This window comes from Fusarium phalaenopsidis, assembly GCF_050370095.1.
Source record: "Fusarium phalaenopsidis strain FUZ10S chromosome Unknown contig_32286, whole genome shotgun sequence".
Lineage (NCBI taxonomy): Eukaryota > Fungi > Ascomycota > Sordariomycetes > Hypocreales > Nectriaceae > Fusarium > Fusarium phalaenopsidis.
The window spans coordinates 1,609,643-1,635,873 of NW_028145413.1; the positions used below are offsets into that span (position 1 = coordinate 1,609,643).

The 26,231-nt window shown below is 53.1% G+C and overlaps 9 protein-coding genes across 9 annotated transcripts; 4 read left to right on the forward strand and 5 right to left on the reverse strand.

Annotated features, from left to right (window-relative positions):
* Positions 1–909: 909 nt before the first annotated feature.
* On the reverse strand, positions 910–1,798 carry LRP88_02822 (SUR7/PalI family-domain-containing protein; the record flags this gene model as incomplete). Its single annotated transcript, XM_083239461.1, has 2 exons — positions 910–1,480; positions 1,536–1,798. The coding sequence occupies 2 exons, from the start codon at positions 1,796–1,798 to the stop codon at positions 910–912; spliced, it is 834 nt and encodes a 277-aa protein (XP_083104591.1).
* Positions 1,799–3,600: 1,802 nt separating this feature from the next.
* Positions 3,601–4,929, forward strand: LRP88_02823 (PLC-like phosphodiesterase; the record flags this gene model as incomplete). Its single annotated transcript, XM_083239462.1, has 1 exon — positions 3,601–4,929. The coding sequence occupies one exon, from the start codon at positions 3,601–3,603 to the stop codon at positions 4,927–4,929; it is 1,329 nt and encodes a 442-aa protein (XP_083104592.1).
* A 1,361-nt stretch (positions 4,930–6,290) lies between these two features.
* On the forward strand, positions 6,291–8,252 carry LRP88_02824 (uncharacterized protein; the record flags this gene model as incomplete). The annotated part of the gene is made up of 1 exon (XM_083239463.1): positions 6,291–8,252. One exon carries the CDS (start codon positions 6,291–6,293, stop codon positions 8,250–8,252), a length of 1,962 nt encoding a protein of 653 aa, XP_083104593.1.
* A 396-nt stretch (positions 8,253–8,648) lies between these two features.
* On the reverse strand, positions 8,649–10,227 carry LRP88_02825 (uncharacterized protein; the record flags this gene model as incomplete). The annotated part of the gene is made up of 3 exons (XM_083239464.1): positions 8,649–9,743; positions 9,800–10,009; positions 10,063–10,227. The coding sequence occupies 3 exons, from the start codon at positions 10,225–10,227 to the stop codon at positions 8,649–8,651; spliced, it is 1,470 nt and encodes a 489-aa protein (XP_083104594.1).
* Positions 10,228–11,533: 1,306 nt separating this feature from the next.
* Positions 11,534–12,688, reverse strand: LRP88_02826 (uncharacterized protein; the record flags this gene model as incomplete). Its single annotated transcript, XM_083239465.1, has 2 exons — positions 11,534–12,073; positions 12,233–12,688. 2 exons carry the CDS (start codon positions 12,686–12,688, stop codon positions 11,534–11,536), a joined length of 996 nt encoding a protein of 331 aa, XP_083104595.1.
* Positions 12,689–14,243: 1,555 nt separating this feature from the next.
* LRP88_02827 (uncharacterized protein) lies at positions 14,244–19,299 on the reverse strand (the record flags this gene model as incomplete). The annotated part of the gene is made up of 4 exons (XM_083239466.1): positions 14,244–14,726; positions 14,778–16,391; positions 16,449–18,521; positions 18,871–19,299. 4 exons carry the CDS (start codon positions 19,297–19,299, stop codon positions 14,244–14,246), a joined length of 4,599 nt encoding a protein of 1,532 aa, XP_083104596.1.
* Positions 19,300–19,911: 612 nt separating this feature from the next.
* LRP88_02828 (TrmH family RNA methyltransferase) lies at positions 19,912–21,882 on the forward strand (the record flags this gene model as incomplete). The annotated part of the gene is made up of 1 exon (XM_083239467.1): positions 19,912–21,882. One exon carries the CDS (start codon positions 19,912–19,914, stop codon positions 21,880–21,882), a length of 1,971 nt encoding a protein of 656 aa, XP_083104597.1.
* An 809-nt stretch (positions 21,883–22,691) lies between these two features.
* LRP88_02829 (uncharacterized protein) lies at positions 22,692–24,082 on the forward strand (the record flags this gene model as incomplete). The annotated part of the gene is made up of 2 exons (XM_083239468.1): positions 22,692–23,271; positions 23,322–24,082. 2 exons carry the CDS (start codon positions 22,692–22,694, stop codon positions 24,080–24,082), a joined length of 1,341 nt encoding a protein of 446 aa, XP_083104598.1.
* Positions 24,083–24,502: 420 nt separating this feature from the next.
* LRP88_02830 (Mss4-like protein) lies at positions 24,503–25,027 on the reverse strand (the record flags this gene model as incomplete). The annotated part of the gene is made up of 3 exons (XM_083239469.1): positions 24,503–24,583; positions 24,633–24,844; positions 24,907–25,027. 3 exons carry the CDS (start codon positions 25,025–25,027, stop codon positions 24,503–24,505), a joined length of 414 nt encoding a protein of 137 aa, XP_083104599.1.
* Positions 25,028–26,231: the final 1,204 nt, after the last annotated feature.

The window sequence follows — 26,231 nt, forward strand, 5'->3', positions numbered from 1 at the left end:
CGGCACGCAGCTTGCATGCTTCCCCCCGATAAACTCGCAAAGGATTTGCCCCGTTTGCCGATTTTGACATGGTCGCCGCGCGTCAATTCCTTCGCGGCTGTCCAAGTTGCGAGAATTCGGGCTTACGACTGCTGTGGTTCTATATTCCTCATGCCGGCTTTAACGGCAGGAACAATGCGTAAGCCAGTATCAACTCAACATCTGATACGGGTTTCTGCTGCAGGTCATTGACATATGTTCCGTATTCGCTCACCAATAGATGCGTGCTTACTTTCTCGTTCGTTGTGGTTCTGGTTCTCCATCTAAAGCTGAATGACACGCCATACCCTACACCGACGCTCATGAAAGTCTTGGGAAACAGGGGTCGCAAAACATTGCCATCTATGACTCTTTAGGCAAAGTTGATGAGAATATCTGCTCTTCTTCTAGCCGCCGTCATCATCCCATCTGAAGTTTACGGAAATAATCGAGTGTTAACCATGACTTAATGCCCAAGAGCAACACCGAGAATAACAAACCCTTGAGACAAGGCGACCGAGGTCTTCACTATAGAACAACAGACAAGTTATTGTGCGATACTTGTTCTTATTTCCTTATGATCATAGTGAGATTATCTTTATTGTTAGATAGTGAGTATCGCGCCAAGTGAGCGACACTTTGTCTTCCCACTCTCGTGGTCTAAGAAAAAAATGGCACGCCGTGAATAGATGCCCGCTGATATGCGCTCAAGACCCCATTATCCAATCTGGATATTAGACGCGCTGCGTGCCTGCTCCGAATGATGCTGTGATACCAACAGTCTATCGAGTAACCGACTCTATCTATCCCGTGTCGCTCATGTCATTGAAATCAATCACCTGCGCCAGCCCGCCAAACCAAAACGACAAAACTACTATATTGACCGGCTGCCTAGGACGACGCCTGGTGACTCCTTCGCTGACGGACAAAGTTGGGGAGTGACATCCTCTGCCTATTCTCCTGCATCGGGCGTGGGCTCTCCGTGGAGGCCTGTCTTCGGTCCGGCTTGCAGCAGCATCCCAGGGCGGCGTGGAGCAAAAATGCCACGTCGGTAAAGATGGCGGCGATCCACATGAAGGCAAACATCTTGACTCCAATGTTGCAGCGGATATTGAGTTGGTCCTGGGCCGTCAGGGCGACCTTGGCAGCGATGCTGATGACTGTCGCGATGATGGCGGCGACAGAGACAAAGATGGAGGCAATGGCGGCGAGGAGGGTCAGGAGCAGACTCCACCAGCGGGTGCGGATGACGAGAAGGCTGGCGAAGATGAGGACGAAGTTGACGCTGATGCCTCCCATGAAGAAGGCGTACATGATCTTGGAGCCCATCTTGAGGAGGTTGAGGACAGTGACGGCCTGGGAGGGGAGGGCGATCTGGGCGCCGGCGAGGAGTTCGCTGACCATGATCTCGACGGGGTTGAACCAGTAGAATTGCTTAGGCTCGGAGCAAAAGGTAACGCCTCTGTGTCTGTATCAGTACTTGAGTCTATAATATAAGATAAGATCGTGGCACGCACTCGTCGAGGTACCCCTCGCAAAAGTTCCACAGTCCAACCTGGTAAAAGTCATGGAGACCGAGACTTCGGGCGACAGAGTTGAGCAGGTTGGAGTTTTCGACCGAGATGGGGATAACTTGTGACACGTCGAGCTGGAAGAAGTAGATGTCGTTGAGGGTCGAGTTGATGTGCGTGTTGCCGATAATGACGAGGATTAGGAAGGGGATCGAGAGGAAGTAGAGGGTGCTGGCGGCAACAGCCGTGTTGCGCCTGTGTTGAGCCATGGTGAAGAGTTATCGGGTTGAATATGGCACCAAGTTGAATATGATAATCGGCTTGAATATGGTGTCGTCGTGGGATATCGCAAGGGAGAGCCACCAGAGGGCTCGTTGGTGGTTGGCGATGACCTCTCTCGGAGAGAAGGAGACAAACAGAAACCAGACAAGGAAACAAGAATTGAAACAAATAGAAACAACAAGAAGAGAAGCGAGCGAGCGAGTGATTGACTAGACTTCCCCCAGAGAAGAAAAAAAGAAAACGACTGACAAAGGGAAACTGATGATGTGTGTGTTGAAAGCTTGAAAGTTGGCGTCGATCATAGGGGACCACCCTTTGGGGAAAAAAGGCTGGAGCTAGCTGCCCCGGCCCGTGGAGCTTTGTCGTCATGGGCGCGAAAATCCCAATTCCAGGCCCATCCAGGTAAAGGCCCAGTGCCCATCGACCCAGGATCTGGCACCCTCTGACACCCTTCAACAGCTGAGGCTTGCCGCCTGCCGGTCCAGGGCCATGAGGATGGGTCCATTGGGTCCACGCCAAGGGACAGTAACTGACCTTTTAATTTAGAGGGCGGAAGGCACGCACGCCAAAGCTTGCTCACCCCTGAGATCCATGGAGTATGGAATTGTATAGGGGCATTCTTGACGCTGTGGCAGATACAGACAGCCGCCCGTAAAGACCCAAACCAGGCATGGGACGATACTACACTCAATACCCCTAGAAGCGCCTGTCCAGGTGGCTTAGACCTGGCCTTTGTCCTGTTATTGGATTCCTGGCCCCAGGCCCACGGCACGGCAAGCTTGAGCTTCAGGTGAAAGTGGAGGTGCCGATGAACCGGCTTGGGGCCACCGCGCCGTAGGGTCGCTCACTGCGGCCAACGTGCTGACGCGTTAATACGGGAAGCGCCCAAGACATTTGGAGACTGATTGATTCATGACTTTCCATTTTGGCGGCTCAAGACAGCCAATGGCCCAATTGTCTTGGTCAGTCACTGTAACCAAGAATAATCCTCCGTAGCCGCTGTCTCGTCTCTTGACTACTGCTGTAGCTAAAAGCCCATATTATGTCATGGCGGGTTTGGCGCCGCATCATCACCACGACAGCCAAGTTTTTTTTTTTCATCCTCGTACTACTCATACCCATCATTAGCCTCCTTTCTTCCTTATATCCTTCACCTCTCTTTTTCCAATACTTCCAAGGACTAAAAGAGAGCCAAGCAAGGCAGTGCCAGTGCCAATCTTGGTCAAACAAGTCTCATTTCGCCCCGGTCTCGTCTGTGTTGCCTTGCCAGCTTGGCTCCCGTCCGTCCTTTTTTTTTTTTTTTTTACCCACTTTTTTTTCTCCTTCCAAGGCTTTCATCTTCCCTGCTTCCTCATCTCGTCCGTCTGTCGATACCTGCAGGTGGCTCCCTGATATTGGGACTGGTGTTTACTAGACAAGGATCGAGCATTGGAACCCACCGCGGATCACATTAGATCTTGTCGTTTCAAGAGCTTGGCTTCTCTTTTCTTCATTCTGATCTTCGTCTGATCTTCATCCGCGTATTCACACATTTTTTTCGCTTTCGTGGCGCCGTCACGCCGGCTTTGACGTTGGCCACGCTCTTCCCCTGTGTGACCCCTTCTCCTGTAGCTAGGAAGCCACCGACGTCCATCCATCCATCATATCAACCGTCACGTCGCACCACGTCTACCGCGTCGAATCTCGTTAAACTGCATAGACTTTAACGACATATCAAGGACTGCATCTCGCAGTCTCTTGCACCCTCTGCATAGTCTCTCCGGTATCCCTCGCTGAGTCATCACCCATCATGAAGCTCCATCACCGAGCTCTCCTGGCCCTCGCCTCCAGTGTTCGGATAGCAGCCCAGTCGATCGAGCTCTCAGCCACATCAGACCTCACCTTTGTTGAGGGCACGAGGACAGCCAGACTCACCAAGCAGACCGCTCCTCCCACTGGCGCCTACACTACATACGCCTCTAAGATCACGCTCAGCGGGTCCAGTAACACCGAAGACGATGGCTTCACTAGCACACTTACCGGCCTGTTTCCTACCACAGACATCACTACCGCAACCAACTTGACCGAGTCCGAGACAGGCACCGCGACCACCAATGGCACTGAGACGGGAACATCGACCACCACCAAGGCAAAGCCCACAAACACCCAGGCCTGCAACAACTATGTCGAGCTGTGCAAGCGCAAATACAGCAACATCACCATGATCGGCTGCCACAACTCGCCATTTGTGAGACCCGGAAACTCAGGCTCTAACCAGGAGCTCGAGGTCACGACTCAGCTTAACGACGGCGTACGCTTCCTCCAGGCCCAGATCCAGTGGCCTAGTAACTCGTCGGTGCCTCACTTCTGCCACTCATCGTGCGATCTGCTCGATGCCGGCCCCATCACCCAATGGCTCACAACGGTGCGCGAATGGGTCGATACCCACCCCTACGATGTCGTCACCATCCTCCTCGGAAATGGCAACTATTCCCATCCCGATCTCTACGTCCCGTACATTGAGCAGACCGGCATCCTCAAGTACGTCTACAGGGCTCCATACCTCCCCATGGCTCTGGACGACTGGCCCACCCTGGAGGAGTTGATTATCCACGGAAAGCGAGTCATCATGTTCATCGACTACGTCTCCGACCAGAAGAAGTACCCTTGGCTGCTCGACGAGTTCACCCAGATGTGGGAGACGCCCTTTGACCCCCTGGACCGCAAGTTCCCCTGCACGGTGCAGCGGCCCCCGAACCTGAGCGACAAGTCTGCCAAGAACCGCTTGTACCTGATGAACCACAACCTCAATGCCGAGTTCAATGTCTTTGGCGCCGAGATCCTCGTGCCCGCTGTGGCCCTGCTCAATGAGACCAACAACGTCACGGGCTACGGCAGCTTGGGTCTGGCCGCCAACAACTGTCGCTCTGACTGGGGTCGGGCACCCAACATTCTCAACGTCGACTACTACAACTACGGAGGTTTCCCCGGCTCCGTCTTTGAGGTGGCCGCCCAGATGAACAACGTGACCTACGACCGCGGCAGCTGCTGCGGCACCACGAGCTCGGCGTCTCTGACCCAGGTCGCTTCATGGACCGGTCTGCTGGCGGCTCTCCTGTCGGCATATCTCATGCTCTAGGTGTTTCTTTTTTCTCGAATCCATTAGACATTGGACATTAGCGTTTGAATTTTGAAATAGACTGGGTTGGCTTACACAGCATGGCATCCGGCGTACAGTGAGTGGCACGCGGGTCGAACCTTGGCTTATCCTTCCCTGAGGGTAACTATAAGGTAGAATAAAAAAGATCTAATATCTTGATTAAGTTATAATCTTATTTTCATATATTGATGTGAATTTAGTCCCAAGTTTACACATGAGTTAGATCTCCTTTGCCGTTCTAGTGTCTCGTCTTCGCCGTTCTGTTGACCTTGGTGAGCGGCGTTCACTGCACTCGAGCCAAACTCACTCCCTGGAGGAAAATATTGTGCTTGAGTACGAGGTAGAATAAACACAATAACCCTTGTTTGAGAGGATGAACTGAGTTCCAGCCTCGCTCCTGTTGATCTGGTAACCTGGGGCTGTGTATTGACTGTTCAAGAGGTTGGGCTGGATGAGTCAATCGGCATCTTTGCTGTCAAAGTTGGGTGATGCAAAATTCTCTCTGTTGTAAATGCAAGAGGTCTTATTTCCCCGGTTGTCTGAGTGATGTGGCATTGAGTTTGATATCAACGTTGTGAAGAAACCATATTCACCGTTATGCCCGATAAGGGGTATCTACAAGAGGACAAGTTGCGAGATGAAGAATTCCTTGTTTCCTCCTGATGAGAAAGAGAAATTGAATCTCGGTTTAAACGGTTGACATGGTTTTGCAATTTCGACCACGTGGACTTGGAGTTGAGATATCAACGAGGCATACTGGAGATCAAGTGAGTGTGTATTGAAACCTTAGATCCCCATCCTATTCCCCTGATTCCCCTTCTTAACCTTGTGAGCCTTAAAATTGACTCATACTGCTCTACCAAGGCCACGATGTCAGTTATGCTTTGCTGTCTAAAATCTTGCATCGTGAAGAAGCATCGAGATGACACCCCAACGTGAAAAAAAGAAAACAAACAAACAGAGAAGACTGAGAACTCTAATCGCCCTTCGAAACATAAGTAACCGTCCTCTCTCCCCTTCTCTCTGTTTTCATCTTCTTCCTTACCCCATTCTACAGAACACCAGATCGTTTTGAGAACTGCTCACGACAGCTTGTTACCGGCATCTTCACCATCAGCCTTGCTTCACAGCTACTTGCTACTCAACTCTTCTTTCTCGCTCTTGCGAACACACACTTTTACTTGCTATTAGCAACTTCACATCGCTCTTTCTTCACGGGGTTTCGCTTCACATCTTCTCTACTCACTCTTCTCTTCTTCGCTCTTGAGCAACCACAGAACAGCTTGCTATCAGCAGCTTCTTGATACACACACCTCTACTTACACATCACATTTGCCGAAATGGTCTTCACAATGGCAGCCAAGGCTACGGCCCTGCTTCTTACTCTTCCCTCGGTTGTCAATGGCCTCCCAATTCTACCACCACCTCAGGTAAACATCACCCTCACGGAGAATGTGCCTCATTCAGCGGCTTTGGCCATCACCCCTGGCCTCGAGTATCTTCTCCAGCCTGACCTCCCTCACATCAACGACCCGAGCATTATTCTCGGCCCTGAAGCCATACCTTACAACTCCACTACACTGCCCAAGGAGAACTCTTGGATCAAGGGGATGCTCCAGCGTCTTGGCACCGGTGGCTCCTCTACTAAGCCCGCAAACAACAACAACACAGCCCAGCCCAGCAAGTCGGGAAAGAAGCAGTCCAAGAGATGGTGGGGTGCCATGACTGGTTGGAGGGACAAGATTGTCGACGTCTGGGCCCCAACCAAGTGGGATAACTGGCCGGTCGAGGTCACCCTCATCAACGCCACCCCTTACCGCTGGCGTAGGGGCCACACGCACTCATACCAGATGATCTCGTGGATACCCAACTGGCCCAAGTACATAGACCCCGGCCAGACTGTCCGCATCACCAGTTCTGTCGAGACTATGGCTCCCTGGGATGCCGCTGGCGAGGTCGTTTACCACCTTGAGGGCGTCTCCAAGCCAATGTCCTTTGAGATCAGGCGACGGACCCCTCAGACGAAAGACCACCTCTTCAAGGGTGACCTCCCCAAAGAGATCTCAGTGCGTTACCTGGAGAACCTCGAGACGTTCAAGTCCCCAAAGAAGTCGGTCAAGCAGATCAAGTGGTGGGACTTTCCCGCAAGCTGCCATTGGGTACTCGCTGGAAAGGAGGGCGACTTCATCGCCGCCGACGACGTCGGCCCGGGCTGGATGTCTGAGAAGATGGACCAGATTGGAAATATCCCTCTCCGTGAGCTCGCCATCCCCCGGTCTCATCATGCCGGCATGTACAAGATGGGCGAGTCCTTTGGCATGGGTAGCATCTGGAACACTCTCACCCAGTACAAAGACTTGACCTTCCAGCTGACTGAAGGTGGCATCCGGGTCATTGATATTCGACCTTTTCTCAATTACGGCAAATACGGCTACAAAACCTGGGAGTCTCATGGTTCAATCTTTGGTGGCAAGTGGCACGGTGCGCTTGGTGTGTCGCTCGAGGACATGATCAACCAGGTCAATGCCTTCAATAAAAAGTACCCAGGAGAACTCATCATCTGGGATATCCATCCCAACCAGGCTCTTGTCCGCCGGTCTAACGGCAAGGTTGAACAGATGAGCGAGGGTGACCGCGCTGTCATGTATCACGAGTTCAAGAGGCTCAGGAACCGTGTCGAAGTCCCCGACAACGGAGACCTCACCAGGTGGCCCCTGGAGCGGTTCGTCGCCAACAAGACCTCAGGTGTTCTCATCCGTACTCGTCGCGAGTGGAGGTACGACGAGTCATACCCCGGAGGCTCTCAGGGCTTCGTCACCGAGGCCAACTTCCCCGTTCACCACGTCTGGGCCAACAAGCCGGACACCCCGGGGCTTATCGATGTCACGGTCAAGGATCTCAAGGAGCGCAAGACCAAGCGCACCTCGACTCTCTACTTTGCCGACTGGATCGTCACCCAGCAGGGCTTCGACGTCGCTATTGGCACCAAGTTCATCGCCGAGATGGCCATCACGACCTACAAAGCCTTGTTCTACGAGCTCTGGGCGGCCCTGACCATGGAACGATACCCCAACTGGATCGCCACTGACGGCATCCGCTCCAGCGAGAGCAAGTCGTTCGCTATGACTCTCAACCACTGCTTTGCTGGCGGTCGGTGTGGCAAGATCCAGCCGAGCAAGAAGCTTAGGTACGGACCTGATAACGAGCTGGGATTCTATCCCACCTTGACATGGATGGACGAGGTGAAGGAATATGAAGCCAAGCAAAAAGCAAAGACAAAGGGGGGAAAGGCGAAGCTATAAGCTTGCCGAGATGAGGGGGGTGTTCTGAATTGATCGTGGTTTTGTTTCTTTCTCTAGATTGTGTATCCTGGGTTGGGTCTTCGCGAGGACGGATATATACTCATTAGCATGGGCGGCGGCGTTTTGTTACTTCAATTAGATGGTTGTAGATAAGGATGACTGGAGAAACAGTCCCTGGATAGCAATAGGATTACCCTCGAGATCCTAATAAACCATGTCTTCATTTCCCGTGACTCATATGTAGGTAGGCGACTCTAGGTCGGCCTCACCTTGCCTCTCTTCTACTGTCATGCATCTCTGCGCTAATGATATCGCTACATGAAATTGTTGACACCCCCGAGTGCCGGAAACCTCTCCTCTATCAATCCACAGTCAAGACCGCATCCAAGCGGTGTCCTAGCCATGGGCCATGATGCCCGTCATGAGGTCCTCATCCTCTATCTGAGAATCAAACCCAACCCCTGGATCAGCATCCTTATCCGCCCTCTTCTGCTCCCTGGCTACGTGCCGCACGTACTCTCTGCTGGAGCCGAGGCGCTCGTTTGTCGTCTTATACTGCTTGCCAAGGCTCTCGATGTTGTGGTGTCTCTGGGCGATCTCTTGTGCAAATGCCGCCTCCGTCATAGACTCGCTGTCCTCGTGGAAGAGGAGGTAGCTATCATCACCGCTGCTGCCAAGCTGGAGCTCGCCCTTCAGCAGCCCTGACTCGATCATGTTGCGCACGAGCCGTGTGGCCTCCTCATCATCCTTGAGGACCTCACCCGTCTCGGCGCTAAGCGTCACTTGACGTAGTCGAGAAATGGATATTTGCTTGTAAATGTCGCGGAGCTTGATGATCTGCCACTTCGGGTATGCAGCCACCACCTCTGCCACCAGCGTCGTATTGCCGTCCTCCTCCCATACCTTCTGGTTGCTCTCCACCTCAATCTTTAGTTGCCCGACGTTTATCGTGGGGAATTGGGTGGCGACATTCCGATATGCCGTTCCCAATGCGCTATAGGCGTTCTTGGCAGGTAGCGGAGTGTATGCGGGAACATCTGAGGCTGCTCCATCCTGCAAAAGGCTGACGAGCAGCCACTTTTTGTACGCCTCGTCCATCATCTTGCTAACGCCCTTGTCCTTTGAAGGGTGTGTGATGACACGTTCCAGAGCCCGTTGGGCCTTGTTCCAGTCCCTTCGTGAAATGTAGCACAGCGCACTCACGAGGTTGTACTCCAGCACAGTTGCGCTCCGGATCTGATCAGTCAGGCCTGTTTCGGTACAGATGTAAGAGGTGGGAGCCAGAGTGCTATCGCAAAGAAGTCTGGAGTCCTTTTGACCCGCCATGCCTGGGTAGAAGGTGATGTCGCGATCAAGCACTTTTAGGGCCGGCTCGATCCATGATGAGTGATAGGCACACTTGACCAATGTTAGGTGAGTAGATGTGAACATGGTCCCGGTTGGGTCAATTCGCAGCAGGGCTGTAGCAATCGCTTCTACAGAAACAAGTGGCTGTCATGAGATTAGTACCTGGTGGTCATGGTAGGCTTGGCGAAAGGACCACATACTGTAAATAGTCTGCCCGTCGCAACATGCTCGAGAAGTCTCCGAAGCATCGAACCAACATATCGAACCTGAACAGGGTTGAAATTGAGTAGGAATCGAAGGGTTTCGTCGAGGAGGGAGGTCTTGTCGATACCTGGCGTAGTTGTCGATAGCTCTAGCGACAGGTTGAGGATGGCGAGGAAGGAGATGGAGTCGGTGGCGGGATCAAGCCTCTGAAGCTCTGCATCAGCATACTGCAAGAAAACATCAATGTCGGGGCCCTTACCTCGAAGATTTGGCGGGCGTTGGTGCTGATGAGCTGCCGCTGAGATGTCACCAGCCGGTTGACAGCCACGACATGGTCCTTGATGGCAAGATCGAGCTGCTTGTTGGAGTGAGCGGCAGCTTGAGCTGGCGCAAAATTCGTCAAGGTTTCCCACAAAGAGTCCATACTGGGAAGAGGGCGTCTATTTGCGTCGTGTGAAGGTGGAGGAGGAGTTGGTCGGAGGTCGGGGAGTGGATGCTGATTCGGTGCCTTGGATTATTTCCTCCTCGTCATGCTAAGGTCACGGAATCCACAAGCTCTTGGACGCGACGAAATGGGTATTGCGGCTCTTGTTTTGGGCGAAAAATAGGTGTGCAGAAAATGAGAAGGTGAGAAAAGTGAGCTTTGCTTTGTTGGTTGGTGAAGATGCAAGGCAGCACTCATGAGAGCAGGTAGCTCCGCTGGTCGTTGGTGGGGTGGTGACGGTAGGGAGATCAGCCGGAGATCAGCCGTGGGAAAGCGCTTATCGCAAGACCCCTGCTCACCGAGATAAGGAAAGAATGCCCCTCCAAATCGCGGGGTCACCGAGATAGCTTCACTTTTGGTTCTTGAACATCTAATCAACAACACCTGCATCTTGAACAAAAAAGTCATGGGAGCTTTCGTATTCTCTCGATACTAACTAATTCCAGTCAAATGGAGCTATCGACGCCTACGAGAACTGGAGTCTGGGTGGTACCGAGCCCATGTCAGGGGGCAGCTAGCAAGCGTGTTCGCGAACAGCGCTCGATACAACCTACAGATCTGGGGGTTGCCCAGGTACCAAGCACTGAGGCTGGCTTTTCCTCTCTATCTTCTGGATCCAACACTAGGCTTAAATGCCCCCAAACACTTACTCACATCCACACCCCAAAGATTACACCACTTACAAGCTCCTCCAAGCATCTAGGTTGCTCCTACAAGGCTTGGGCACGGTTACGCATGGCCTCCTGTACCAAGATACTGACCTTGGGCATCAAGAGACTCCCTGTGCCACGACGATCCTGCTCCCGCAAGCGTGTAGCCAAGACACGTGTAACTTGGGGGTGGGTGGCTGATCACACAAGGGCTTCCGTCACAAAGCAGCTCTGAAACGCAGACAGACAAGGACATTCTGGCAAGTCATTTCTTGTTACCTGAGAGCCCAACCCCATTCACCGCCGTGTGTACCGACCTGTGTAGTCTTGGCGCTGGGCTTGCGTATCTAATATGACAAAAGTTGTCAAAACAGAAAAAGAGTGATATCTAACCAACAAAATGAAAGTAAACCATCACCATGGATCGAGAAAAAAAAGGAGCGACTCTTGTAAGGAAAACCCTGATTTTTTAAAACCATTAAAACCAAATGACGTGAACAGCCGGTTACCAGGAAAGTTGCCATCTGCTGTCGCTGTTCCATCCCACCGTGGTTGACCGGGACGCCTTTTCCGTATAGCTTGCATCCATCCAGTAACTAGTAGATGAAGTTGTTTTCAACCGAGCCCGCAGAGGAACGGGGAGACGAGTTGTCTCTGCCGTGAGCCCACGCCTTGAGAGCCGATGGAGTGATGACCCAGTCTCCCTCAGGGCCGGGTCTCTGAGGTTCAATAGGCACCCAGTTTGGCTTCTCGTTGGTAGCGGGAGAGTGACGACGGCCCTTGATAGCCTTGGTCTGTCTCTCGGCGCCAATGGGGGCCTGGGCTGTAGCCGGGCTAGGCGTGTCCTCGTTGCTCTCCCCTCGCCAGTCCTGCTGTAGAACCGACTGCGGACGGCGAGCTGGGTTCTCCTTGTTGTGGCGCTTCTGGAGGTCCTCCTGAAGGTCCTTCCACCACTTGGGGAACCCATGGAAGAGGCCGAGAGACTGCTGAGTTGCCTTGTCGAAGGGCATCTCGTGCTTGTACTTGCAGCCCTGCTGGGTAAAGGCACAAGTACCGTCGTGAATCCACTTGTCGCAGTAGATCTTGGTTCTTCGTTGCTGAGCAGGCGAAGTGGCGACAATGCGATCAATGCGATTCTGGGGACATGGTTAGCTTGGTTCGTCAAGAATCATCTTGTATGAGAGGAGGTAGTGGTAAGAGGTTGGTTACCTGAAGGGGGTCAGGAGCTGGGGCAGGTGGAGGCTACACACTCAGCTTCTGGCCGGCGTTGGATGTGCTGTTCGACGCTCACGTACCTTGACAGTCATGGGCTGGTTCATCTTGGCCACTCCCTGCGGTGGCTGCATGTGGAGGTCCGGCAGGAGGACCATGCCTTGAGCGCTGGCTTGCTTGGCGGGAACCTCGTTGAGGGCCGGAAGCATGTCGGCGGGGACAAGTCTGGTGTATTTGCCGTCAGGACGCTGCACGCAGTAGGCGTATCCATTAAGGCAGTCCGAGATGCTGACAGGGGCGTCGTTGTTGGAGGCACCTGGGGAAGTGTTGGGGCCCGCCAGCGAGTAGTTGTTGACGCCGGTAGTAATGGAGTCGATAGATGGGCGAGGACCTCGCCAGTTGGCCGAAGCCATGCTTCGAGGAGCCAACGCATGGTACATCTGAGATCTCTCAGGCCAATTCCCATAGTAGGCGTTGTGATGATTTCCGTTGGACGCAACGTAGGAGCTGCTCTGAGGTCCAGAGGGAGGAATATCCATGGCGGCGTGTTCGATGGTGAGCTCCTGAGTATCAAAAGAAGAACTGCCTTGCTTAGCAGAAACTGGAAACTGTGGATAAGGTCTAACGCGGTTGGAGGGGATGTTGTTGACAAAGCTGAGTTTGTTGTCTTCGACGGGAGTCAAGGACGAAGAAGACAAGCTTGAGTCTCTGGAGACGGCGGTCGGGGAGGCGACTCCCTGGCGGTGGCGGGCCATCCGGCTCGGCGGGAAGAAGCAGCAGCGAGCCGAAGTCGGGGAGTATCTGCAAACGAAAATTGATGGGTTGGTTGAGTTGGCCTATAGAAACAACAAGGACGACTTCCGTGACCCCCTTGGCGACCAACGGCTGGCAAGATAAGACACGGGTAGCCGACTGACGACGGCGGGAGATGACTTCAAGATGGGGATTTCGGGGGGTGACAAACGGGGACGAGGACAAGAGAGGGCGTCGCCAGGGGGAGACAGCCGTCGACAGCTGTAGAGAAGTGCACAATGACGAGAAAAAGAACAAGAACTTTACAGAAGCAAGCTCTTGTCAAGCCAGAACCAAAGATGATGTATCAAAATTTATGCTTGAGCACGATTTGCCCAGCCTATTTATCCACTGTCAGCATCTCAATATTTGCGCTTCATCGTGAGCGTTAGCTGTGACGAGGGGGGTGTAAATGCACGATTTCAACGGCTGCATGCAGGCTGGCGTTTGTATTGCTCTATTGGCCAAGTCATGAAACACTCAGAAAACCGTGACCAACACTGGCACGGCTTGTCGTCTGCTGCAATGTAATGTTTTCTTTGATTCAATGGCCGTTAATGCTACCTGAGTAGTTAACCTGAGCTGGCCTGTCTATCCATCCGTCTTCGTGTTTTGTCTGGTCTGATGTATCGCATCGCGGCGAATGACCCCAACTCCAATATATGCTATGCTTGCTTGCTTGCTTGATTGCTCGGTTGATTGGTTAATTGATTGCATGCCACCCATCATCTGCCTCCCTCCTCGCCTGTTCGCCCACGTTGTCATGTAGCCCCAAGATCCATATCAAACAAACAAAAATCTTTAGTAGGTAAGCAATCGCCCGGATGACTGTATGTCCCCCTCCCTCCCCTATTCCATGGCATCCATGTGGCAAATGTCCCCTAGCAGGTGACACAAGGAACAAAGCTTCCCCTCTCCTCCAGAAAATACCACACTACGCCTGCTTGCGCGTGTCATTACTAACTGTTCTTAGCTGGTTAAGCAGCACAGCTTTTTGCTGCTTTGCCTCCATGTCTGATATTGAGTGTGAGCGCTGCAGCCAATCGATTGCCATCCTCAACTCGGCTTCTGACCCTAGGCGGACGGTGCTGTAGGCAGCTATTGGAGGACGGCTGACGGGCTGCGTGGGAACAACATGCTGTGGTGCCACTGGCACTGGTACTGGTACTGCCGCTGGCTCTGCAGGGCTTCCCGGATCAAGATAGTTACCTTTGATGTATCGTGAGAGGTGAACAGGGAGCTGCCCGTTCTCCCCAACCCCAATCACAGGACGTGGGTATGGGTTTGGCATGCGTTGATGGCTCATTTGGCCGCCGGGCGTGCCTTTTTGCCCGTTGCTTTGTTGCTGCTTGCTGCCTCCTTTCGGCAACTCGGCTTTTGAGACTTGGTGCTTGACGGCGTTTGGCGTTTCTTGACGGGACTTCCGGCCGACTTGCTGCTGCTGCCGCCGTTGAGCTTGGTGGATTTCGGCGAGGGCTTGCTGCGCCTTTGAGTTGCGGGGGTTGGAGGCTTGGAGGTTGATCGGCCCGTCCTCTTCGGCGTCTGCGCGTTCTTCTTGTTAATGCTGCTGCTTGGAAATGTCTTCTTGACAGGTGTCGTGGCTGGGGTTGCTAGTTGACTGGGGGAGTTCTTTTGGCGTTTACCTTTGGCCGATGTGCCATCCTCCTCATCAGACTCTTCTCCAGAGTCTCCGCCGGCAAAGTCATCAGATGAGTCTGACGATTCGGGTTCGAGATCACCGAGAATGGGTACCGTGTCTATTGCATTCGTCTTGTAGTTGATAGCCTGAACAAAGGGTTAGCTGACGATACTACCATCATATCTGTTTCGACTCACTTGTCGACGTCTGCCGCCTCGTCCAAGGACCTCGCGGTTCGCAGCTGCTTGCTGTTTTGCTTCGGCCTCTCGCTGAGCCAGAATACGATCCCACACACTCGAGTTCAAGGCCTCTGGCTCCTTCGTCTCTTCGGTTGCGAGGCCTGCTTCGAATCCAGACTTTTCGTTAGACCATACCTTTGCGTAGGAAAAGGCAGCATCTTCGTCCTCGTCGACTTCGTCCATGTGCGATCGATTCAGCAGCTCGTCGACCGCAGCAGAATCATAATGGATAGACTTCTTCTCGTAGTTGTCGCTGAACAGCGCTTGGGCACCATGCTTGAGGATCGATTCTAAATCATCTCCAGCAAGTTCGTCATCGTCCATGCTTTCGATCAGGGCATGATCAAGAGCCATCTTCTTCTTGCCGATCTGCATGATTCGCTCTTCCACAGAGTCTACCGTCATTAGCTGGAAGCAAAGGACCTTCTTCTTCTGTCCAATCCGATGGGCACGAGATAGAGCCTGGATGTCTTGGTGCGGGTTGAAGTCGGGATCGAGGATAATTACTGTGTCTGCAGTTGCAAGGTTAATTCCCACACCTCCAGCTCTTGTTGAGAGCAGGAATGCAAAGATGGACGAGCCAGGGGCGTTGAACGCATCGATACGTCGTTGCTTCTCCAAACTACCGATACTACCATCGAGACGACGATAGTCGTAGCCGAGACCCCCGAGGAAATCCTCAATAATGTCCAGCTGCTGTAAGAACTGACTGAAGATGAGCACGCGGTGACCCTTCTCCTGCAGCTTTGGAAGCATGACCTGCAGCAACAGTAGCTTGGCTGATGCCTCAATCAAGTTGCGCTGAAGCACCGTATGGTCGTGATGTCTCTCCTCGATAGCCTCGGAATACATGAAAGGATGGCAAAGACACTTTCGTAGTTGCATCAAGATGTTGTTGAGACTTCCACGTTCCTTCTTGTTCATCTTACTGTTGGAAAACATGGCCTTGATGAGCTCTGGGTTTTTGGCCATGATACTCTTGGAGAGTTTCTCCTGAATCACCGTCATCGTGACGGGTAGAATGATTTGGGACATGGGCGGTAAGAACTTGAGCACCCCTGCCTTGGTGCGGCGGAGGAAGTAGGGGCGGATTTCGTTGTGCAACTGTGGCAGCGTTTCTTTGTCGAGGACTGCATATTCCGCGTCCAACTCTTCGGCATTCTTCTTTTCGTTGATGAACTGAAGTAGGTTGAATAGTTCCCTCTTGTTGTTTTGGAGCGGAGTGCCTGTGAGGAGAAGTCGAAAGGGGATCTTCATAGAACGAAGAGCACCGTAGAGTATGTTCTGGTCATTCTTCAGTCGCTGACCCTCGTCAACAACGAGTCCTGCCCAGTTGATCGACTTGAAAATGCTTTTAGTCGCGGGGTCTTGAGCTGAGTCGTAAGACATGATGACAACGTGGGCCTTCATGTCTGCAGATTGATTGGGAAATAGCTCATACTTGTGAGCTAGGGCTTGCGGCTCCTTTCCGCCGTGGTACGCAACAACTCGCAGCTCCGGGGCCCATTGCTTGAACTCTCGGCGCCAGTTGGGACATGTGGCATTGGGAACGACAATGAGGAAGGGCCAGCACTATCATGATGTTAATGATACTGTCACCACGGTTTGATATGTGCAGATATGACTTACCCTTGGACTGTCCTGGATCAGTGAAGTGACTAGGCCAACGACCTGGACAGTCTTGCCGAGGCCCATTTCATCAGCCAAAACAACACTGCGTCCATTGTGATAGTTGCCCAACAGCCAATTCACTCCCTCAAGCTGGTAACCCATGAGCTTGCCTCGCTTAAGCCCCGCGGGCTGCTCATTGATCTCCTCGAAGGGCTCGGACTTGTACGCCTTGACACGTTCCCTGATCTTGTGCTGTGAGTCGCACTTGAAGTACTTGCCCTCGACGTATTCGTAGTATGCCTCCACAAAGGCGGCGTAGATATCGCCCATGTCCTGTGTTGGTGGTGCATCCCAAACGACATCATCGTAGCCTAGGCCTTGGAACTTGACAAAGATCTTGCTGACGTTGTTCATGTTGGCAAGCTCATCTTCTCGTGTCTTGGGTCTGGGGATCGAAGAGTGCATCTTGACGTTGAGGATAATGTCGGGCATGATGAACTCGTCTGGAACTGCATCGTTTTCGTCGAGTTTGAGGAGATCTTGCTCAGCATCTCGTTTCCCAAAGGCAGAGCGCATCGTAGCAGCAGCCACACCATGTACCCAGGCACCTGACTTCCATGTGCAGTGATTATAGGATCGTGTGTCCCACTTGACGAGATACTCCTTGTCGTCTTCCTTGACATCATGCCATGTCGGTCGAGGAACCTGCTTGGCGAGATCCCTTTGCACAGGTCGCCATGCCACCAGACGGTGAATCTTGTGCTTGGCTGTCCCGCACTCGTGGCATCGCCAGTCGATTGAATGATCCTTGAGTCGCTCCGATTTGAGATCTGTACCAATCGAGTCTTCCCTAAGGCCAGGCAAGTGCTCAACATGCCAACCTCGATGGCACGAAACACATCGGAAAAGCACAATCTCGTCGTTGTTCAGGAGGTCAGGGGCAACCTTGAAGATAGGGTCAACACCGTAGTTTTGTTCCCGCATCTTCTCCTCCTGGCGAGACGTCTTCTTCTCGGAAAAGGCTGCGCAGGCACGGCCGTCACGCTTGCAGCCCTGACACATGCTGTGCTTGGGAGCATTTTCATCCTTCTTGATCGGGATGCCAATGCAGTACCTGCACTGCAACACAAAGTCGTCAACCCCAACTTTGGTGACCTGGTGTTCGCGTCCGCTGCGAAACGAGAGACAGTTCTTGTGGTACGACAAGGTGCAGCCTTGACAGTAAACCATCTGTCCCCTGTTCCGCGAACCACCACATGTATGGCACTTATCCATGTGCATTGTAACGAATGCTGAATCCGAAGGCAGCGGTTGGAAGACCTCCTTTACTGAAATAACCTTTGCCGGGCCTGGAGTCCTCTCATCGACGATGTAGAATGAATCCTCGTCCATCAAGGCATCGTCTTGCATGTTGATGGTGGTTCGGGTGGCTCTTGAAGAACGTCGAGGGGCTTCGAATTCGATGTCAGAGTCATGGGACTTCTGGCATGTCGCAAGGCGTGCTGCTTTGTGTCGTGCACTCAGGAGGCGCTTGGGTCGTTGACGTGCCCTATTGGGGCGTCCTTTTTTGGGTAAGACGTCCGAGACAATGATGGGCATAAAATCATCATCACCCTCCTCTTCCTCCTCTGGGGGTAGGTCTTGAAGCAATTCATCCTGGTCTAGACTACCATCGCCGTTCTTAAAGGTCATGCTAGTCAGGGTCATCTGTCTCGGTTGGCGCGTTCGGAGTGATCTGGTCGGGACTGGGGGTTCTTCTCGGAGGTCATCCAGATCATCATTAGTGACCTGGACGGAGGGGCTTCGAGAGATCTGCTTTGTCGTTTCCCGGGAGCGAAGACGTCGAACTGGTTGACTGGGTGCACGTCTGTGACGAATGGGCCCTTGGCATCCCTCTTCCTCTTCGTCATCGTCGATGTCCATGGGATCAGAGGCAGCTGACTCTGAGTTGGAATCCCACTCATCCTCGAGCTCGCGCTTTCGCTTCCGTAACCCAGCCATGGAGTCGGTCTCAAGAGGCCCAGGTCCTTGGTTAAAGCGAGCAAAGGCAGCTCTTCCGTTCTCCAGGGCGACGAGTTCAGTAAAAGGTATCTCAAGCTTGAGTTAGCGATTTGAGCTGAAGTGAGCGCGCGAAAGCGGAGGGATGAAGGAGAGGAGTAGACAGGGGAGAGAGTTGAGAGTTGAGAGAAATGCGATGAGAGAGGCGAATGTGCGGGGCTGCGAAAAAGAGGAGAAGAGGTTTATAACAGCAACAGTGAATAAGGGTAATATTGAACAATAGGCGGGCTCTTGATATTGTGCAAAGGAATCCGTTTGCATGCTGCGGCGCTGCTTCGAGCCAAAGTAGGCTAGCCGCCACGCGAAAAGAGTGAGCGCAAGGATAGACTCATGAGCAATCGCATTGTGAAACCCCTTGTTTGAATGAAGAATATTCACCTACCGACTCTTGCCTCCCATCTGTAAACTCGACTTTATAGCTGGCCTGGACGCGCTTGAGTGGAAGCTCTCCGAAAACAAACTCGACAATCTCGCTCCGGACTACGGAGTATTCCATGCGCTTCTCCAGTGGCATCTCAGGGATCGCAACCTGAATCGTGTAACCCATTTTCGGAATCGAGACTTGTGACTCGCTGGTCGCGTCATGAGTTCGTTGTTCGTGCTCCTCCTGTTCAACCGTGGCCACTGAGTCTAGGGCCGGCTCTGGGTCGGGAGTAGACGCATCATCATTCGTCCCTGTGTTCGGGTTCGGGTCTCCATCGTCGTTGAGATCTGCTAAGAGACGTTGTAGTGATCTCTTGATCTCGTTATCCTGATCGCCTCCAGTGTTGGAACTCTCGAGGGGCTCGTAGAAGACATCATCGGTGTCCATTGCTGGCAGCGCATTCGGTCGAGTCGAGTCGTTGTCGAGGGGACGTGGGGTATATCAGGACCCTCGTTTCGCGAGGAGTTGTAGAAAGGCAGGGGCCAGGATCTATGATTACAAACTGTAAGGAGAATAAAATGGACATGAAGGAATATCTAGCCGGGCCTAGAAACCACCATCAGGCCGTGTTGCGAAGTGCAAGTTTATTAAATCATTTTTCGTTTACTCTGGTAAACGCGATGTCGTAGCCAAACGCGTTGTCTCCGATCTCATTAACACGGACCGAGCCCGGATGCGCTAAAGCGAATCTCGAAAATATCGGCCAATCAGAGGCTAGGAGTGGGTCTCACCGCACACAGTACCCCTGCAACGGCCCGGCAGAAAAAGTTCCTAGCGAACATGGGTGGAATTTCTATCAGAGGCTATCTTCAACCACAACCCCCAACACACATCAAAAGAGTCTCTGTCTGATAGTCAGGCTCAAGTTATGCCATGTTTTATCCAGTGCAATTGAGGGCAGCTGCCCTTCGCCGGCCTCTTGCTGGCCTTTTTACACCTCAGCCATGCCCTTCTCGAATCTTGGTCCGCGCAAAGAGTCTTTCCGCTATCCACCGGGGTATGCGCAACTCGGAGAAAGCCCAGTTTGGAGAATCTCGCCGTCCTACAAGGGACTCGACCGAATCGCGCGATCATGGAACATTTGATAGAAGAGCTCGACGAAGGCCAGCGGCCCCTCCAATTCACCGCGATACCCCAACCCGTCGGGATGAGTTCATGGACAAGTTCAATACGAGGGCCCAGGACAGTGGCGGCACCAGGTCTTGGCGCCAGGAGCAAAAGCTAAGGAAGAAGCTACGAAAGAAGGAGGAAGAGAAGAAGGCAAAAGAAGAGGCAGGCGACGAAGAGACCGGTCGTCGCACCCGAAGGAGGCGATTCGCGGACCCAGAGAACGAGTTTGGCCAAAAGAGTTTTGTGCACCGAATGAAGTATGGCGATCTCAAGGACGTGGCTGCCGAATTGCCCATCAAGCAGTTCGTCCAGCCGCGATCATTCCGCGAAACCCGCAATGAACGACGGCAATTTGACTTTCAAGATCCCAACGGTTGGCAAGATCAGGATTCTCCACGGTTCGAGAGACGGTCTGATCGATCAGATAACGACTCTCGATCATTTCAGGATGCTTCAAGGTCCGGAAGACGGTTTGACCGATCAGACCGCGATTCCCGGCCAAGTTATGATGCTGCACGATCCGAGAGACGGTTTGATCGATCGGATCGGGACACTCACACACGCCAAGACAGAGGCCGGACTGATCGATGGAACGATCAGGACGGTGACTCTGCCGAAGGATCAGCTCCAAAGCGCGGGCGCAAGAAGGAGATGATGCCCATGACAATTAAGTATACCACCGCTGCCTCTCAATTCCTCTATGGCAGGTCGGTGGTAAAGGCAGCTCTCGAGCAGGGCAGGCGGAAGCTGTACAATCTGTACATCTACGGCGGTGAGAACCGCAGGGACAACAAGGACAATACGTTCCTGTCCCGGCTTGCCGAGAAGCAGGGCGTCCCCATTACCATCGTGCCCACCGAGGAGCAGCGTCTTATGGACAAGATGAGCATGGGACGGCCTCACAATGGCTTTGTACTTGAGGCTTCCCCATTGCCCCAGCTGCCCATCCGGTCACTCGGCAAGCTTGAGGAGACTCCAGCTCACCTGGGCTTCCATGTGGAACTTGACTTCCAGACCAAGGAAGAAGAGGCCATCAACGGCACTGAAAGCTTTTTCCGACGAGCCAACGACGTTATGCCTAAGCCCTTTGTGCTTTTGCTCAACGAAATTATGGATCCTGGCAACCTGGGAGGTATTATCCGAACGGCTAGTTACCTTGGTATCGATGCAGTCGGCATTACCAGTCGGGGATCTTCCACGTTGACACCCGTGGCTCTCAAGTCTGCAGCTGGTGCAGTAGAGGAGATCTCACTGTTCACAGTCGATGACCCACTCAGGTTTATTGAGGATTCCAGCAAGGCCGGCTGGAAGACGTTTGCTGCCGTGGCGCCTCCCGACCGAAAATTGGTCCGCAAACATGGAGACAAGTTCATATCAACAGATGTCATCGAGGCCAACAGCCCGCTCAACGAGCATCCTTGTCTTCTTGTCCTTGGCAATGAGGGACACGGGTTGCCGAAGCCACTCAAGGTAGCAGCTGACTACGAGTTGTCGGTGCCTCGATTTGTGCAGGGCAGCTGCATCGACAGCTTGAACGTTAGCGTTGCTGCCGGGCTCTTGTGCCACTCATTCGTCAAGGAGCCCCTGGTTGAAGCCAAGCCTGCGCGGGTTGAGGCGCCGGTCGTGACTCCCGAGCCTCAAGTTCTGGTCGAAGCAGAGGAGAAGCCTGTCGAGGCTGAAAACCAGGGGGTGTTGCTCAGCAGCGAGGGCGGTGAGGAAAACAAGGCGGAAGAGGCTGAACTGGAAAAGGCGGACAAGCCCAAGGAGGAGACGACTGAGGAGAAAAAGTCCGAGGGAGAAAAGCCGGAGGAGAAGAAACCCGAGGAAACAAAGGCTGAGAATGTCGAGATGATGTTCTAGGCCACCAACCATTCCATGTAACAACACTACCTACACGACGACTCACCTACACTCATGTACGACTACTACTACGATCGGAAAAGCATCTGGGCGGCGCTTGGATATACGGGAGGCATGTCATCCATGTATGATTACGATGTATAATACGATTAAAGAAAATAGATCTATAAGCGTGCACAGCACAGCGTCTATGCTTTGGAGTGTCTTGTCGTTGAGATGGTGGTTCTGGAAACTTGCCTGTTTGGGCCGGGACCTGCATGACGTCGCGCTGTCAGAATTCTTCCCTTGCAACGGCTCTGCATCAACAACCGTCACATTAAACGGACTCATGACTTCGAATTCTGAATTTCTTTTAATATTGAGTCAAATTTCAAGGCCTCTTTAACTAATAGAGCCTTGATCGCCTCAATTCCACAACGTTACCCCATCTTGTGGCCTCACCGCAGCCCGTCCCTTACCCGTCTCCCAGCCACCGGATTGTTTACCTACCAAAGCGAGAGAGCCATAGCCATAGCGAGAGTCCGAGCAGCCATGCCACATCAGCAGCAGCCTGACGTACTCTCTCTCGCATGATTTGTTCCCCATCTCGTATCTGTATTTATAGAAAAAGAGCTTTGCTTTCTTCCCTCACGTTCATTTATCCTCGGACTGACGCGCGGCCCAGGGCTGTATCCACGGTGGTGTAAGAGCATACATCCTAGCCCCGTATTCAGCAGCCAACAAGCCCCCCACGATCACTGCAGCTAAAGAGAGCTTCTCCGGCTTGGAGATACAGACAGCTTTGAGAGTCGGCATCTTAATCTACCACAATGCGATCCGTATCAGCCTTGCTCGCTCTCCCGGCCTCTCTCGTCGTGCTCCTCTCCCAAGCTTCAGCCGAACCCGCCGCGCCCACAGCCTTAAAGAAGCTCCCGCCAAACTCCAGCCACAAGATCCTCCGCGAGCATCTCGCATTTGCGCCGCTACACATCCTCTCCCCGCGAGAAGCCGCCGCCGCAGCGGTGTCATTCCTGGACGAGCAGGACGACGAGTTCCTGGAGCTCAACGGTACCGAGCGGCGATTCCGGCCGGCGTTTGCGCCTCACCGCGATGAGGCACGGGATGGCGTTCTGCGCCGGGCAGCCGAGGTCCTGGCTTTGCTGCAGAGGAGGTCGTCTTGTCCAGAGGGCATGAACAGTTGCTCCGATATTGCCTCCGAGGTCAAATGCTGTCAGGAGGGGACATATTGCGTCGACGTGGGGGATGCTGTAGCTGGAGGTGTAGCGTGCTGTCCCAACGGGGCTTCTTGTGGCGGAGGAGTTGGCGCTTGTCCTTCTGGTGCTACGAGTTGTTCAGAGGAGCTGGGCGGTGGATGCTGTATCCCAGGTTATGTTTGTGAAGGGCTTGGATGTAAGTGAACCGTTGACTATTCTGCTCGCGAGTACTGACTTGAAGTTCAGGTGTCCCCAGCGCTTCTGCAACACGAACGAGTACCGCCGTCCAGAGCTCTACCCAAACGAACTCGCCGATAACGATCACGACTACTCAGACAACCATTATCGAAGGCAATCCTTCCACTGTCGTTGTCACTTTGACCGTGACCGAGAGGCCCTCGGCAGAGCCCACCACACAAACAACCACCGAAGTCGTCACAGCTTCAGAAGAAGAGACAACAACTGAAGCCGAAGAAACGACCGAAGAAGAGACCATGACCACGACCCGGAGCAGAACCACAACGGCCACAGGCTCCATCACCGGCGCCCCGCCCTACCGTCCAACGGGCACGACCGTGACCACCTCGGAGAGCAACGACACCCAGACTGGTTGTCCGACCGGCTTCTACGGTTGCCTCGCCACACACGGCGGAGGATGCTGCCGCACCGACCGGGACTGCGACGTGCACGACTGCCCGGCCCCGTCGACAACCATCATTTCGGACGGCGTAACTGTTGTGATCCTTGCGACCGATGCGCCCCCGGCTCCGGGACCCACGTCGACCTGCGCAGACGGCTGGTTCCTCTGCGGCGCGAGTGCCGGCCCCGTAGCAGGTTGTTGCCCGACTGGTTACGACTGCGGAACGGCGAGCTGCTTCACTGTGCAGGCGAGCCAGACTGGAAGCGTGCAGAAGGAATTCCCCAAGGCAGGTGCCAGTGTTCGTGAGAAGCCAGTGATGATGCTGGCAGGTCTTGCAGCGGCCTTTGTGTGCGTTGCCCTCGTGTAAAGCACCTTTTAATGAAGATAGTCCTTTTGGATGGAGAGATGGATCATGAAGATGGGATATGAAGCGTCCGTACATAGACTGTAACTTTTGACCATGGTAAGATGATTTAGCTAGATACCCTCGCGGCACGTTTAATGACATGAATCTCAGCTGCACACCATGGCTTATGAGAATAACTTTGCATCATAGAATAAGTCCTTAGAAGCAATTCTCATATCGTTTTATTGAACAGTAGCATGTATTGTTTCGACATGACAGTCACAAAACTCTGAACATGAAAACATGTACAATTGACTTTTTATTCATTTCATCAACCATCTCATTAAGTTTGGAGCTGTTTTTGCATCCAAAATAATATTCACAATCATAACACCCCATCAAACACCGTCATCAACATCATCATTCTGCAGGAACCAATATTTACTCGGGCATGTGGGTGAAGGGCTTGGCGAGGTGCTCCTGGCAGAAGGGAAGCTTGCCAACGGTCCAGATCTCGGTGTCCTACCTTCATGTTAGCTATTATCGAAGCACCATCACTTGTGGTACATACGGGCTTGAGCTTCTGCTTCAGCTCAGACTCAAAGGTGCCGGCCTTGAGGGCAATGATCTCGGGGGCGGCATCGGGGTCGTGGGCGATGGGGGAGCCGCACTCAGAGCAGAAGAGGCGGTGGACGATCTTGCCAGAGGATCCCTTGCTGCCGGAGTAGGTCTTGACGGGGCCGTTGATGGTGAGCTTGTCCTTCTTGACGACGGCAACCAGGGCTGAGATTGGGGTTAGTTCGGTCAAGATTCGCACATAGGGACGATGTCCAGAGGAATCATACAGTAGGTGGAACCGCTCTGGCGCTGGCAGTCGTCACAGTGGTCGTAGCCAACGAGGAGAGGCTCGTCCATGTCGACCGTGTAGGTGACGGCCTTGCAGAGGCAGTGTCCGGCGAGAGGCATGATGATTGTTAAGGAACTCTGTGGTTGGTGTGTATAAGATAAAGAAGCTGTGGAATATGTCACAGATCAAATAAACTGGATGCTTGAGCAATGGAGGTAGAAACTGAAGTCTGGGAGAGCGGGAAGAGCAGAGTTTATAGCTCCAACAGCTTCGAGAGGGGCCACGGCGGGGTAAAAGGCAAGTACCGACCCTCTTCTCTCGCTGGCACCCAAGGTGAGACCTGAGGGTGACGGCGCAGTGCAGTACAGTACCTATGAGTTGGGGTGAGAGCTCGGCGTTGGTGGGGCTGCGATTGGATGACGTTGAGGAAGATCAGATCCCTCAAGTGAGCGGCGTCAAGCTATCGACGATTGGGTGAGACGGCGTGGACGGCGGACGGGGAGCTGCAGGTCTCAAAGCAACAGGATGGGCAATGGCACCGAGCTGGCAAACGAGCGCTGTCCCATGTCCATGTTCAAGCTTCATTTCGTGATCTGACGGATGGTATTACAGATACTGTTGCTAATTCAGTAGTCAGCCAGCCCATCCCAGCTATTCGGGCCATCGGGACAGCGTCACGGTTAGCTCATCCAACGCCCATATGCAGCAGAAAGCTCTCCCCCTGCAGCAAGCTCAGCGTAAAGGAACAAACCGCTGTGTGACTGAGGAATTTGTCATTCCTCTAATCGCGAGAGCCTGCAGATTGATGGACGGGCAAAGCGGGGCACGAGACAAAAAGATTTGGAATTGGAGAAATTTGGAATTGACCAGGCGGCGGCTCCGTCCATTGTATGTCATATCGGTCCAAGGGGAGTAATCCTTTGATATCCAAAAGTTTCGATCCTCATCCAACGCTGCAAGGAAAGCTCTCCACCAACTCCATCTGTTTGCTTGATCAGAAGCCATGATGCAAGTCGCGGGGCAGTGGAGAGAGCTCGTCGACCAGGGCTGTCCGTGTTGCTGATTGGCTGACTCGCATGAACCTCTCGATTCAGGCTGATTTGTGATATTCCGAATCCTTACACATCAAAGCCGATTCCAAAAAGTTGTGCATCAAGGGAGCTCGTCATCGAGGAACAAAGGGTGCCGGTCGGTTGGTCAGCATCGAGACCCTGGTTCTGGTCGATATATGTTATCTTTTCCTCCGCCACCTTAACGCCAGATCGGAAAGTCGCGGGTTCAAAGAGCCGATGGATTGATTCAAGTCGATTGCGTTCTTGTCCA